Raw genomic sequence first — 15,723 nt, forward strand, 5'->3', positions numbered from 1 at the left:
GATTTTCTGCATCACACAAGCAAAGCCTATTCAATCTATTATGGTCTGTATCTATGAAGTATGACAGGATATACTCTGCTTTTCATAGAGAACACCATTGCTGATTTTTGCAGCAGAATGTGGGGAAAAGCCCACAGTTTAATATGCATTACTTATCTTTATTATATGCAGAAGTAAACTGGGGCTCCTCCACGCAGGCTCTGTACTTTGTTAATGCCTTAGACAGCGCTCTGGCATTAACCACAGTGGAAGACCACGTGAAAAACTTTAGGTAAGATTTCCAGTGAACATTCGAATGGCTTGTCCTGAATGTGTACATCAGCCAATTATATACAACCTCTTTTTTCTCCACCAGACCCCAGTGCTTAGCACTAACAGGAGCTCCTATGGTCAGGCCTGCTCTGCTAGACATCACACACACCTTCACGAAGAACAACGGGCTGTGTATCTGCTGTGAAGTGTACACGGTAAGGGAACTCACACAAACCCCACTCAGCACCAGTGGGGGCTGCAGGTCTCCATTACACATTCCACTCTCACTCAGCACACAGTGTTCCCACGGGTGCTGATTGGCATCTGTGCACTCCATGAAAAAGATTTGCACTGAGAATGAATTTTCTCATAAAAAACACAAAAGCTATCGGCTGATACAAAGCCTGCTGGTAAATGCCTCACTGAGATGCATTTCAAAGTCCATAGCAGGTGAACCAAAAAAATGGTTTGGAAAAAACCAAACCAAAAAACCAAATGGTTTGGAAAAAACCAAACCAAACCAAAACATTACAAGGAAAGATTTTAGGCTTAGAAAATGGAAAACCCCCAAACCACACAACACACAAAATCTGAAGGGTTACTGTGTGAGAGTCAAATTACCCAGGTTCTGTTTTCAGCTTTGTCACTGATTTGCAGAGTTGGGGTTTGGCAAGTAATTCAGCTCTCTTTTTGGTGGTTCCTCCAAAACTGTTACAATGCTAATTTTGAGGATAAGCATGCTCTTCTGAGATCTAAAGAGAGTAGCAAAGTATATTTCTAGATATAAATACACAGCAAATTATGTATCTTAGAGGATGAAAATCTAGTCTCTCATTAGGACAGAACAAAAATAGATAGGTTTGTAGTGTAAGGAGAAAATGTATTTTAAATATTACAATGACCTTTTAATTTTGAGAGAGAGAAAAAAAACCCAGCTCCTGGCACTAAATGGGGCTGCAGAATCTAGATAATAGAGTCAGTCCAGCCAAGATAATGTATTCCTCTACAGGAGTGTAGGAATAATTCATTTGATGCTGCCACATTGCAGAAGCAGAGTACGGAAGATCCACACGTGATTCTTCCCAAATCAAATGAATCTATAAAGATTGACTGGTCCTAATTCCCCCCTACTATAATTACTGTTAGATTTCCCACTGCATTCAGTAAGTGTAGAACCAATCCCAACAAGATCCTGAGACTATGCAGCTTCCTAAAGTTGAGTTTCAGCAAGTTTTCTGAATTCTTAGGCACGTTTCTCTGTTGTTAGTACTTTCTATGGAGACCTGAGATTTCATTCCTGTCTATACAAAAAACCCCCAAAGACTACTTTGTTAGTATAAGCTTTGTAATTGTTTGGGGGGGCTTTCTAATTATTTCTTCAGCAACTTAAGTGAAATTTGATTTCCTTGGTAATAAAAGTGTGACAAAACGAACCTTTATGAATTGTAAAATTGTGGTAAAAAGTGGATGATAAAATTCCTAGCAATCGCATTGAAGAGCAGCCTGCAATATACATCACAATACAGCAAGACTATTCAGCCATAAATGTAACACCCAGCACATTTTGCCTCAAAAGCTGACATGCTGTTAGCTATGCATAAAGTTTTGAAACACCATGCCAGAGAGAACATCTTCCATTCTTTTTTTTTTTTTTTCCTAAAAGGCAGCAAGAAACTTTCCAGGAACATGGTGATACATAGCTCAGAAACAGGCAAAATAAAGATCACAACAGAACATAAAGATGATTTAAAGTTTACTTTTCTCTGAGGTTATGGCTGCATGTTGGTTTGAACAGTCTGAGTTTCTAGTAAAAGGGACTATTTCTGCTTTTATTCCCTGTCTTCATGTAAAATATTTTTGCGAGGTTAGTCCTCAGTCTGCAAATTCACTGGATTCCTTCTACAGCTGCAGGAACATTCCACAGGTACAAAGGAGTAGCAGGGGAGGACACGGATGTCACCTGGTAGAAGGGTGGGACTGGCCCCTCAGCCAGCAGAAATGTATTGTGCAAGCCAGTTGCAAAACCACCTTCAGGTGCTTTCCTTAGAGAGACAGGGAAGAAGGGCAAAACTTGTTTTTTCCTTGTCCTTACCCACAATGAAACTTCAACCTTATTGTTCAAGTTATTATTCTCAGCTCTTCATACAGCCAGGATCAAATTCTTCTTAAGTTATATCCATGTCTTGTGACTTGGATATGCACATGGATTTTTTCCCATTAAATTACCAGATGGCCACTGAAAGAAAACTGTCAACAAAGGCATTTGCATCTTTAATAGTACTGCATCTACTCTTTTCTCTTCTGTCAGTAGATAGGAACTTTGACATGTATATTTAGATCTGCGGAGACTCTTTTACATAGTCAAGTCAGGGAGGGACTTTATTCACTCTGAGATGCTTTACTATACCTTAGATATTTTTTTAAGATGTTACAATCCATAGTAGTCCTTCTTTCTGTCAGAATCACTGCATTTAAGCAGCATTAGCAGCCCCAGCCCTCTCAATATTCACATAATTCACAGAATGTGAATTATGTTTGCAGCACAGTTCTTTTCAAAGGGCTGAATCTCTGTGGACCCTTTTTGGAAATGTATTTTTCTGACTCCCTCCATTTGCTCCCACAGCAGACTAGGTAACTCCTTCAAAATCACTGTGTGATGTACAACACAAAGCCTTCTTAATAATATTTTACCGTATCATTTTTAACAGGGACCACGCAAGCTGTGTGTTAAGGAGATGAACAGTGGCATGGAAAAAAAGCAGGCTTGGCTCACAAAGAACAAAAGAAAAGCCTTTTATGCAGCAGTGGCAGCTGACAGCTTCAGAGATGGAGTCAAAAGTTTACTTCAAGTAAGCTTTTTGTTTACAGAACACACAGAAGAGTGTACATCAAAGCATCCCTTTATGTGAAGCATTACTATTTACTTGTTAAGAAGCCCTACATATATATGGATAATGTTACAGACAGAAAGGGCATGCTGGGGGTACATTTATATTCTGTCACAGATTACTTCATAAAGATCTAGTTCTGGGCTATGGAATTGTGAGACAAGGCAGACTGATTCTCTCCTAAATGAACGAGACACTATTATGAAAAAAGAGAGGCATCTACAGGGCAACATATGAATGTCTATGCAGCTGACACTTGATACACTTCAAATCAATTCCATTGTTTGGTATTACACAGCATATTAAATATCTGAGAATGTTTTGGCAATAAATGAAAACTGAAAATGTGTAATATACATTTTCTGCAAATAGCGAGAAGGTAATTTAAATAAAAACCTGCAATATTTTTCTATTACTCTAAGAATGCAGCAGATCATTTCCAACAGTCCATTTAAAATGGCCTTAATGAAAGCACAGAGACACTGTTTTCATTTTTCCCATCTCCCTCCCTATCTCACATATATGAATATTTAAACATATAGGTACTGAGGCAAAATGTAGAGAAAATTCATATCCTTTGCACAAAATACACTGCTGAAAAGATATCAGTGCCAACTGAGACAGTAGGGAGCCAGCTAAAATACTGTAAGTCACCCACTGGTGTCCTACCAGGGCTCTTTGTACACTTGCTGAATGGGCAGTACAATTGAGCAAGATGAAATGCTATTAATAAAGATCCCTTTGTTCTATAAAAGCCTCACAAAGACACTTCATCTTGGGCTTACACATTGTCTCAGTAGGAGATCCTTCTGATGTTTTTGACAACTCCTACAGTCTGATGATCTCTTCCTTTCCATTACTACTGAAGCACTACTGCCAAAGTCAACTACTGGACCCCAAATAATTCCCTTCCAGCAAACACAAGGATAACCATATCATCATTATTGTAACCTAAGGACATTGGCAACAATTACTGATTTCAGTGTAAACAGTGCTACTCAAAAAACCCACCAAGGTTCCAACAGTTTTTACCTATTTTCTGTTGGCTAGTAGTAAAAAATTGGCAAGTGTTACAACTTTATAAGCTGGTGTTTTGTGTCTCCTCCTGAAGGTTCCCAATACACTGAATAATTAGATTTCTATAAACATTGTCAGCTGAATCTAGATCTGACTTCCCTTACTTGTTCAGGTTTTAGCATCCAGAGCCAGTTTTGACGGCAAACTAATATGTTGACAAACCATTTATTTTTCCTGTTTATAAACCATAATTTTATCGATAAAGCATGCTCAGCAGATTTTGGATAATCTTTTGAAAAGAACAGAGCAAATGAAACAGTAACAGTTTCCAAATTCAAGGCAAAAACATGCAAAATTAGGAGCCTATGCCTCCTCTGTGTATCTGAGATGTTTTAAGAGACTTCAGACCCACTTCATCTATTGAATATTCTGAAGCTGATAAAAGCTTTATGCCATTATGTTAGAATGAGCATACAAACAGTTCTTGAACTCTCTCTTGATTCCAAGTTATTGAACCATTTTAATGAGAGCATGTCAGAAGAAATGCAAATGAATGCTAATTTAGCAAAACTACACTTCTGTCATCTAAAATCATTTATAGTTGGAATGATTTAAAGCTAATCTCTCTGCTTTCCGCATGGGTATGAGCATGAAGGGCATTTATGAAATCCAATCTAGTTGTAAGTGTCTCCAGAACATTACTTCAGTTATCTTTTGCCATTACTTTTCATTTACAGTAAAAGCATGCATGTGTACCCTTCTCAAGCAGTGTTTTAATATTGTCAGGCCTCGGGCTTGGGTAGAATGAAACCAAATACCCTGGTGATTGGATTTAAGAAGGACTGGAGAAGTGCACCTGCCACGCAAGTTGAGAACTATGTGGGCATTATACAGTAAGTCAGCTCAGCACCTCCTGTTTCACTCCTCCTAGACTAGATTAATATAGATTAATTATATGGATTAATTTCCATACAGAATTTGATGTGTAGAAACAATGCAAGGAAGTATGTGCAAACGTAGGCTCACACATCCTAGCTCTGTGGCTGAAGTTATCGCCCATCAAAAAAAGGCTCACTGGCTTCCCACACCTCGTAGGATCTGCTTAGCAAACACCTGGCACCATCAGAGCTGATGTGGCTTGACAATGCTAAAGAAGCTGCACTGCTGGCAGCAGTGCTTTTGCAGAACTGTATTTTCCCATTTTTAGTGGGCAGGAGCTCAGGAGAAAAACAACCCTAATGTACAGACTAAGGGAATAAGAGAACATCATGGAATTCTTCTTTCAAGCCTAGGAGACAGAGGAAAAGCTTTGCTTCAAATCTCATGTGTGCCTAAGGCTCAGCAGCTCTGTGGGTTGGGATTTAGCTAGGAAACAGTCATTTTAAAACAGCCTTCTCATGGATGCTTGCTCAAAATTCACTTGTAAAGCTGAAGCAAGTTACAGAGCAACAAACCCCACCTCAACTTTGTTATTTCCTCAGAGAAGGGAGAAAAAAATTACCCTATGGCAACCTAGTTCCTAAAAAAGTGCTGTCTGAAAGACCCATTTCTGGAATAGCTGATCTGTTCCCGTGCCCAATCACACCCTTTTTTTAAAAGAGGGAAGATAAGCTAAGTACTACAAATTTATCTGGGGCAACTCCTTCTGCAGTTTTACCTAGTCTGCCCTCCCTGTGAAAACTTTCACTGATCTCTTCAAACTAGCTTTCCTCATTGACATGCACGATGCAAAATCCTGTTCTTCTTTTTCTTTCTTTCTTTCTTTCCAGTGATGCCTTTGATTTTGAGCTCGGCGTAATTATCGTCAGAATTAGCCAAGGATTTGATATATCTCCGGTCCTTCAGGTTCAAGGTATGTAGTGACTTGACAGCTGAATATCTATGCTGGTTAGGTGCACAGCATAAGAAGGACTCTGACTGACACTCATAAGAGTCACCATCTGGTTTCTAGAATAGTTCCTACACTCATAATTTCCACAGTTTATCCTTCCTTGTGCAGTTTAAATCCTGCCTGAAATCCTTGCTGATCACTGGCAGTGACAGAAGGAGTACAAGCCTCACACATTAAGTAGCTCTGCACACCAGAGAACTCAACTCCCAAAGCAGTTCCAGCACAGGCACAGACTAAAGCAGTGAAATCACATTGTGCCACAGCAACCAGTTACTCTGCTGCATGTTTCCTTCCTGGTCTTGGCACGCCTTCCTCCCTCTGCCTACCTGGTATCTCTGGGACTGGCAGGAAATGGGAAGCTGTACTTTTGGTACCATCTCTGTGAACTCTTGAGTCCCACAGAGTTCCCACCCACGCAAAAATCTGGAAGCCGCAGGAAACATCAGTCCTCTCTTTCACCTTTCCCTTCACTCTTCCTTAGGCTAGCAGTGCGTATCTCAGGGGGAAAGGGAAAACCTTCCGCCATACCACAAGCACTCCAGGAGACATGCCATCTGGGTGGCAAAGGCAGAACAATTCTCTGGGCGCTCAGCAGGACAATTCTCGCCCTTGTCCCAGCCCGCTCCGCGCTGCGACGGCAGCACGAGGCAAACGAGGGGACCCCCAGAGGCAAATCACCTCGCGGAATTCAAAGGCGCCAGAGACGCCTTTAAGGAACAAGGGTAGATGAACACTCACTCTGCACTGGCAGCTTGATGTGCACGGAGACCCACGAGGCAAAACTACAGGGAGTCAGAAAAAAATTCCAAAACAATCAAGCTTTTCTTCTCCCCCTGGTGATTTCTGGGAGAGATCTGCCTATCTCTGCTTGATGCGAGTCACGAACTGAGTGCTCAAAATATACAGTCATTGGAACACCTGTAAAAATACAGTGAAAAACAACTCTGCAATCTTACAAACGAGCAAATGTTCTCCAAGTGTTCAGACACAAGGAGTTAGAAAGGATTAAGGGGAGGTGGGGGGGGGGAGTAGCCTCAAATACAAAGAAATATTTTGAAGCAGATACAAAGTCATTATAGTGGAAAACAATGATCACTGTATTCTCTTATACTTGGTACAGCATTCTGTTCAATAGAAAAGCTGAAATTTTAGTTTGAGCAACCATTAAGTTCATGGCTATCACCATGTCTAATAATCAGAAGTACGTGACTGTCATTGATTAAAAAGTAGAAGAAAGTACATTATTTCTGTTGGCAACTGAGAGTGGTAACAGAGCATGTCTAGCTAGTGAGGGTTTATTTTACTTTTTTAACACGATGTCTTAAATGAACTTACCTCATATTTAGCTCATGTATTACTCAAATAGAAGCTTTCCTTATGAAAAAAGTTTTCTGCAGGCAAATGCCTGGATCACATAATTAGTGCCTCACCAAAATACATTCCTCAATAACACATGATACCTTTTTCTCAGCAGAAGTCTAATATTGCTAAGATGAAATTGTTCTTTTGTATTACTAAGTTCACAGAATTGATTAGCTGAATCTTACATCTTTGCAGCAAATGCTCAAAAAACATGAAAAATATTTCAGCATAGAGAATGACTGTATATTCAGGATCCTTACTTATTTCTGAGAATCTCAAAGTACAAACCATGAGACTTTGTTCTAAGAAAAACAGCTTTCCTAATGTCTTTTCAAATTCTTGGCTAAAGAAACCAAGTAAACATCCACAAAAATAACTCAATAAATAGTATCTCATGTAACTAAAAAATGTCATAATATTGATTTTGATTTGGAAGAGACAACCTGAGAGCAGCTGGCACACCCCAGTGCTGTAGGCACAGGCACCCTAAGCTAGGGCTTCCTGAGGTGAATTCAGCTTCCTTCTCCCTACTGGTTTGCAAAGAAAAAGCCTTTTAAAAGAATTTTTCATCCCAGGAGTTTTACATTGTCTACAAAGTACCACAACACCAATTACATCATCGCCATTAGTTCAGTAAGGGATTTAATTTAAAAGATACCAATGTGTTACCAGTTCTCTTACTTTTTCTAATACACAGAGGAATTAGAGAAGCTGGAGCAGGAGAGATTGGCACTGGAAGCCACCATTAAGGAAAATGATTTTGAAGAAGGGAAAAGGGGCATCTGTGGATTCTTCAAAAAAGCCAGCACACTCAGTATCTCGAAACATGAAACAAAGAAGGGTAAGTTCCAAAATGACAACCTATGCCCAACCTTTCAATGCATCACACTCTCACCAATATGCAAACTGGACTTTACTCCAAGCCAAAAACTCCTGAGCCACACAGAAGCCCCTGGGACAGAACCTCCCTTGTGCAAACCGTGGTGGCCACAACCCTGTAATGCAGCACAGTGGCATCCCTGCTCATAGGACATGCTACCTACAACACAAGCATTTCCCTCTCATTTGCTAGATAAACTTCTCAGCTCAGCTGATGTTCACTTCTACTTGTCAAAAATAGAACATGGTTATTAAAGTTGGAAGAATACAGAACAAGTTGGTTGGAAGGGGTTGGGGCTGTTTTTTTCTTTTTAATAGGGTGTTTTAAAGTGAGGCTTTTTTTTCTCCTCTCTAAAGAAAATAGGAACATATGCACAATAAGCAATCTTACTTTGGTTAACATACACACACACACAAACTCAGTACACAGCTGAAAACCAGGTAAAAATAGCACAACTGTTCTATATTCTAAGCATAATTTCATAAAAATGCACAAGTGAAGGTGCTAAAAGTACTGAAAGTACATACACAGCATACTGTCAAATAACTAATTAACACAAATGTGTGGGTGATGAAGTCAATATGACGTTTCAGACATAGTAAAATGATGCAGACCCAATTTAAGGTCTCGTTTCACAACGGCTAGGCTGTACTGATAATGACCCACCTGAAGCCATACTTGTACACAGACATGTATTTTGAGAGTTTTCACCTGCAGACACTATTACATCTGGCTGTGCATGCAACTCCCACAGGTACCAGGAAGATCTACAGACCAGGAACATAAAATGCCATTATTCTTCAGCTGGCAGACTTCAGTTTATTTTGTTTCCGTAGAAAATATTTTTATGACAATTCCACCAGAAGTGTTGTACCCCTGTTTCGACTTCCCTTTTTGATTTAGTTGAGCATAAAGGAAATACATATTACACATTTTGGCTCTCTAAATTAGATAATGTTAATAAATAGCCTCTCCTCTCTGTTTTGTTTTTGTGTTCATACTCCCCAGAGTTGTTGCATCTTCCAGCAGAGGTGCTAGAACTGTAGAGGAAAGCCAATAACTCCTTTATAACTATCCTGTACACACTCCAGAAATAGAGGAAAACCAAACAAAGCATTTTCAAAACCTACCAGATCAGAGTAAAACCTCTAAAGAAGCCTGTCTGTTCCATTTAGAATATTGCTCTGACACCGTCTCTTTGAAATCATTGAAAGAGAAGCAGGAAAAGGTGGAATGAGAGAAGGTATTGTTAGTACAGAGTCAAGACCATATCTTTTAAAGCCAGCCAAGCAACCAGCTAGAATCAAAATTTATTTCCAATTAGCAGTGACCAAGTCAGCGTAGGCAAGCAGCCATACGTGCTTGTGTTTTCTGACTTCCAGCTTCACCTATGCTCACCCTGTACTCCACCAGCTCATTTCATGCACTGTGACTGTGCCTTTCAGGGACCTCTCTATTTTACAAGACAGCTGAGCTTGGAAATGATGCAAAATTACATATTTACTTCTACAATCTGTCAGATATTTCCCAGTTGCTTTTTAAGGCCCCAGTGAATTTTACATTAACTAAAAAGAGACAGAGAACAAATAATCAGGTAACCTTTTTCAAGATGTTACAATCCAGTGACAATGTGTTACACAAGCTTTGGTTTCTGTGCATATTGAAACATTAGAAGTCCAAAGCATCTATTCTGTACCTTTTTTTTCCGATTTTAAGTATAGCAATTATGTCAGAAACAGTTCATTTTCCTGAAGCTTTCCCTCCATTTGGCTCCCTAAAGCTACTTATTGCCTCACTTATCAGACATCCTTCCACATTTTTTTCTTTCTCATTACAGAGAGCACCATTAACACCATACAGTCAATGCATGTGGGTGAATTCAATCAGAGGCTGCTGGAAGCCAGCACTCAATTTAAAAAGAAGCAAGGAAAAGGTACAATTGACATTTGGTGGCTGTTCGATGATGGAGGTAAGGAATTTGAGTAAGAACCACAAGGAGAGAGATTTCTCTGTTACCAAATATAAAAATGGACTTGGGAAGTTGCATAAAACTGGGTTTTATTAAGCTTACATAGGAAATTTTATGTCGCGCTTAAATGTTTTAAAACTAAGTTACATCCAACACTGCTGAAGTGAAAGATGGAATTTTTACCATACAATGCACTAATTTGAGACTCCTCCATTTTTGTATGTTATTCCAGGTCTAACAATCCTAATTCCTTACATTCTAACTATCAGGAAGAAGTGGAAAAATTGTAAATTAAGGATCTTCACTGGAGGAAAAGTCAATAGGATTGAAGAAGAAAAACTAGTGTAAATATAACTTTATTTGTCTCACTGTTTAAAGAGTTTGAATTGATGCTGAATATAATGCATATAGCAGGAAGGTGGGAATTTTCCAGCACAACTGGTTTGTTGTACTGTGGGCAGCATGAAAAAAAAAAGTACATGATTGAAAGATGTTAAGCTTATGGCATAACCCTCAAGGCTCTGCAAATGGTGATTACCAAAGGAAACTCACATCCAGCACTTTTTCCCATTAATAGCTCATATTCCCTTCTCTGAGAAGAGTGGTCTGCACTCTGTAATGAGAATGTAATTACTTTTATGGGATTTACATGAGACTGTCCAGGTAACAGGAAGTGAAATTGCACATGAAGTTCTCATATGCAAATAGCATAGACAGATAGCTCACATAAATGTGATTAACTGTGGTAAAACTTAAAGAAGTTAAAGAGCAAGTTAATCAACTTTAAGGCCAAGTTGATTTTACTCAGCATTTTTTAAAAAGTCTAGATTTCATAATCATCATTTGCCTTCGAGCAAATGAAAGGTATTAATATAAACTTGTTTTTATCACCACTGTATGTAGGACCTTTCCTTCCTAAGCACTTTACACACTGGAGGCACAGCCATTTCACCACCAGTGGAAGCAGCTCAATTTGGGATGAAAGTCAGTGACTGCTTAACAAAGAGCAGAAGCACCATGCAGAGAGTTAACAACATCTCCAGCCAAAACTCCAGTGGGAAGCAAGTGAGAGGGGTGCAAGGACAGGAGTTAGAATCACTTGCTTCACTAGGATTACAACACAGCACCTTGAAAAGACAGCTGCCACAGGACATTCCCTTAAAGCAAAAGGGAACACACAAAGCAAACGTTGCTGCTCTGTGGTTCTGTCAGTTTTAAACATTACCCTAAGGTTAATGTACTTCTGCAGGACAGATTCACAAGTGTTTGTACAAACTATCCTTACAATTGGGTAAAAAACACCCTAGGGCTGCTCAAGGACCTGCTGGGAAATGTTCTTTGCTCCCTGTCCAGAGTCTGCCCAGTCTTGGCTGTTCAGGACTGTAAACAGGCTCATGAACCTAGACCCTCTAGTCACCAGATTTTGCTGGAAGTAGGAAGTTTTGACATCAAATGGGATTTGTCAAAACATGATAGATTCCACAGAGGCAGTTCTGACACCTGCATACACTGCTTGTCCCACAAAGGCCACAGTAAACAGCATGATCAGGACAGCTGACAAAGACCCAGTCTGTCCCCAAGGAAACAGTATGTGTCTGTACTGCTACCTAAACACAAGCTTTCCTCAAAACACGATATACCTGCCACATGCAAAAGCCTTCAAAGAGACAAATCTGGGCTGGGTGGTTCCTCCATTCCCTAGGTAGACCTAATACAAAATCATCCAAGTACAATTTCAGCCATGTATTTTGAATTCAGAAGTCAAATTTAACTGGACTTTTACTAGCATGTAATTCCCAAAATATAAAAACCTTTCCACAGAAGCTGAGGTTTTGCTCTTTATCATGTTCAAAATAAGGATTTCTGCAAGGGACACCAGGATTTATACAAGCAGTATGTTCTTATATATATGTGTGTATATATATTTTAAAAAAAAGAGTGAACTCTCAGGTCATAAACAAACACATATTTCTACCATGGTTTGCTCCTAGGAATTCTCTGACCTTTTCAAAATCCAAAGCTTAAATACCAAAAATAGAAACAAAAAAGGAGGTGGGAGAAGGAGGTGTGGGGAAGAATCACAAGACCCCAACCATGGTTCAAACAAAGGCAAAACTGACCTAATTAAACCTCTCTATCCTCAGCACAAACACACAAAAAACTATAAACTATTCCTTCTGCCAACTGGGGCAGAAAAGCAAAGTATTTTCTTTTATGAACATGTGTAAAGACAACATGTGAGTAGATCAATATAAATTAATAAATAAAAAAGATGAAAAAGATTCTTTAAGTATTGCACATCAACCTTCTGGACCAAATTTTCACCAACACATGTACTACCAGTATTGTAAAACTCCATCCACAGCATTCTGACAGTAACAGAGGAACAGAAGCCTTCTGTAAGTACTGGGGAATTCTGCCCTACTGTATACTGAATATTCTTCCTTTATAACTCAAGCCTTTGGAAATACTTAAAGTACCATTGTTTTCCCAAAATGTAAACACCCTGCCCTCTGTCTGCTATTAATTTCCATTTTTTTGCTACTTTCATTGATCATCAGTTAAATGAACTATGCTACAGCAATCACATGAATCCAGTTTTGTAATTGGAAATTGAAACACTAAAGCATTTAAAGTAATTTGTCATATAGTTAAAGATAAGATATAAAATGCAGTTGTCTAACTCATTTACAAGTGTTCTTTGATACAAAGCACTCAGAAGTACAATGATAAAACATTCCCTCTTTTGTTTTCAGGATGGCTTCACTCCTAAGCAAATTCAGAATAAAATTTGCTGATATTAATATCATTTGTGATATCAATATAAAGCCCAACAAAGAGAGGTAAGAAGCATTACCAAAATCCATTATTTAGCAGTCAGCCTTTACCTAGAGCTTACTTCTTTTATGCTGAACATTAAAAACAAAACAAAAAAAAAACCAAAACCAACAAACAAACAAACGAAACACCAAAAAAAAACCAAAACCAAAACACAACACAGAAAATAACAGTGTCATTTGATTGTAATAATTTTCTAAGTACCAAGAGCAGGAAAAAGAAAAGAACCTTTTAACAATCACAGCTTAAAGGGTCAAAACCATGTGTAGTCTTTTGCTTTATGTCGTAAAGACTAATTAGACACCATACTTATGAGTCACTAGATTTAACAGACATTTTATGATGGCTTTAATGATGTTATTAAATGATGACATTTATTTAGGTTGCAACTAAAGAATATAAAGATTTTATAACTACATACCTAAAGTCCCCTTTCAGTGCCCTCTTGATCTCTCACATATCTTTTAATTATGTAAAGCACTGTGCAATACATGTCTTTTTTTTTTCTTCAGTACAATGTAGTGATTTTACAAAAATAAAAGTTATCAAAAAGAATTAATATCTGGCATTAACATAAAAACCACATACATTTGCTGCATCAGCACTATCTGAGCTGAACAAGCTAATATTATGCCAGACACTTGCTAGACAGACCACTGTAGCTCTCTTCCAGCTGGCATCCCATCTATTTGATTAATAATAAGAGGATTATCACTATTTTACATAGTGAAGCAGCCAGTAAGGATGTTGACAAACTCTGACAACTTAGCAACAGCAACACTAAATGCTGCATATCACGGCCTTTAACCCATCTCTTGGCTTCCTGGCCACAGAGCCAAGGCCAGCCTGTGCCCAGTCTCCCACTGCACTTCACACTGAGGCCTATCAGCACAAAGTGCTCAGAGAAATACACTCACATCCATACAAAAGAAACTCCCTGAGGTCTCTGTGGGATGGTAGAAACTTTCAACAATGGGCAAGCAAGGAAGTACAGAAGGACAATAAGATTCTCCAGATTAAAAGATTCAAAAGTTCAAGAAACAACTTGAAATTTAGAGAGAAAATCTGAACACAAATCAGAGTCCACGTACAGCAAACAACCTACAGTGTTTCCTTCAGCCCCTTGTCACAGGCAATTTGTATCACCTGTTTATCCACTGCATTAAAACCATCAGTAAAACCATATCAGTGAGGTGATTGGTCCAGCTAGTGCTGAAACAGTAATAAAAAGTTCAGTATTCATGAGGAGACCCATATTAATTGTTAATATTAGTAACCAATATATTGCATCTTGGAGTTACTGTAAAACTCATTTCAGTATTTTTGCCAGAACCAGGACAATGCAGAAAATTCTCTGCTAAATGCAGTGTTTCATTATCCTCAAATAACCTTTAAATTATCCTCAAATAACCCAAACATACAGAAGCAGCACAAATATAACTTGGGGCACAATGTAGCAAAGAATAGTTAAAGATTTTGCAAGTTTTTCAGCTATAATTATTATCAGTGAGGCCTGTCATACACAGTGACTGTGAAATAAGTTAGTGAGTTCATACCCTGCAGCAAGGCCTCCTTTGTAATTCCTATTTCAGCTGGAAATTCTTTGAAGAGATGATTGAACCGTATCGCCTCCATGAAAGCTGCAAAGATATAACAACTGCTGAGAAATTAAAGCGAGAGACTCCATGGAAAATTACAGATGCAGAGCTGGAAGCATTCAAGGAGAAGGTAAAGCCTCACCTACCTTTTTACATATGTACTTTTCCTTACCCTCCAGATGTTTGAAGCGATTAGTAAGAAAATTTGAAATACCAGATATGGAATTAGAAACATGACATGTTCAAACCTGTATTTGATATTTACAGATTGGATTTATATTGTAAACACTGCAGAGGTGTGTTATGATTGCATTATTGAGCTCCCTCAGACCTTGGCATGTTTACACAGCATTTTCCAGGCTGATGAGAAGCTTTGCCCACATCAAAGCCAGCCAGATGAAAACCACCTCTGAACCAGACACCACACAGTTACTGCACTAAGCCTGAGCTAATTGGGTCTGCTGAGAGGTTTATTAAATGGCTCCACTGTTTTGCAGCTTGAATCTCTTAAAGGATGCAGCTCCAAACACTCACCACTTTGGGCCATTTAGAACTGAATCCAGACACTTCAACTAAGGCTAGAAAGTTCTCCAAAGGCAAGGGTGAGCATGAATTCTTACCTCAGTGGCAGAGTGAAGACTAAACCAGTCTACCATGCAGAAGGTCTCCTGCAGTTCAGAGGAACTTCAAGGCTGATGCTGGCTGATCCACTAGATCAATTACAGCCCAGTCTGCTCTTTAAACTTGTTGGAAAAATACCTTTTTACCAATGAACCACCAGGCTTCATCAGGACAGTGACAAAAGGATACTGCAAACTCTTTCACCCTTAAGAGACAAGTTCTCCTGTAACTCCCAGAGAATTAATCTAGCAATTTTAGTTATAGTTCCTGTGGAATTAACTTGAGTACATTGGCAGTTTAGTTATCTCCATTTTATGGTGCTGGTAACTTTCTCAGCAGAGCAAGGATTGCAACTCTGAGCTCAGAGCTGCCAGAAGTCACAGCCTGACACAGAAACATCAGCAGGA

The 15,723-nt window shown here is 38.9% G+C and overlaps 1 protein-coding gene and 1 long non-coding RNA gene across 3 annotated transcripts in view; one reads left to right on the forward strand and one right to left on the reverse strand.

Annotated features, from left to right (window-relative positions):
* Positions 1–15,723, reverse strand: part of LOC108448712 — a 60,132-nt gene that overhangs the window by 36,646 nt on the left and 7,763 nt on the right. For both annotated transcript variants that reach the window (XR_001864692.1, XR_001864691.1), the window contains exon 2: positions 14,654–14,737. This is a non-coding gene — a long non-coding RNA (uncharacterized LOC108448712). The remainder of the gene's footprint in view (positions 1–14,653; positions 14,738–15,723) is intronic.
* Positions 1–15,723, forward strand: part of SLC12A1 (solute carrier family 12 member 1) — a 45,605-nt gene that overhangs the window by 25,891 nt on the left and 3,991 nt on the right. Inside the window, exons 16-25 of the mRNA XM_017742602.1 lie at positions 172–271; positions 356–467; positions 2,961–3,101; positions 4,944–5,050; positions 5,927–6,009; positions 8,108–8,251; positions 10,128–10,259; positions 10,492–10,603; positions 13,016–13,102; positions 14,690–14,825. Coding sequence (XP_017598091.1) covers positions 172–271; positions 356–467; positions 2,961–3,101; positions 4,944–5,050; positions 5,927–6,009; positions 8,108–8,251; positions 10,128–10,259; positions 10,492–10,603; positions 13,016–13,102; positions 14,690–14,825 — 1,154 coding nt within the window. The remainder of the gene's footprint in view (positions 1–171; positions 272–355; positions 468–2,960; positions 3,102–4,943; positions 5,051–5,926; positions 6,010–8,107; positions 8,252–10,127; positions 10,260–10,491; positions 10,604–13,015; positions 13,103–14,689; positions 14,826–15,723) is intronic.

This window comes from Corvus brachyrhynchos, unplaced genomic scaffold, assembly GCF_000691975.1.
Source record: "Corvus brachyrhynchos isolate BGI_N302 unplaced genomic scaffold, ASM69197v1 scaffold97, whole genome shotgun sequence".
Classification (NCBI taxonomy): domain Eukaryota; kingdom Metazoa; phylum Chordata; class Aves; order Passeriformes; family Corvidae; genus Corvus; species Corvus brachyrhynchos.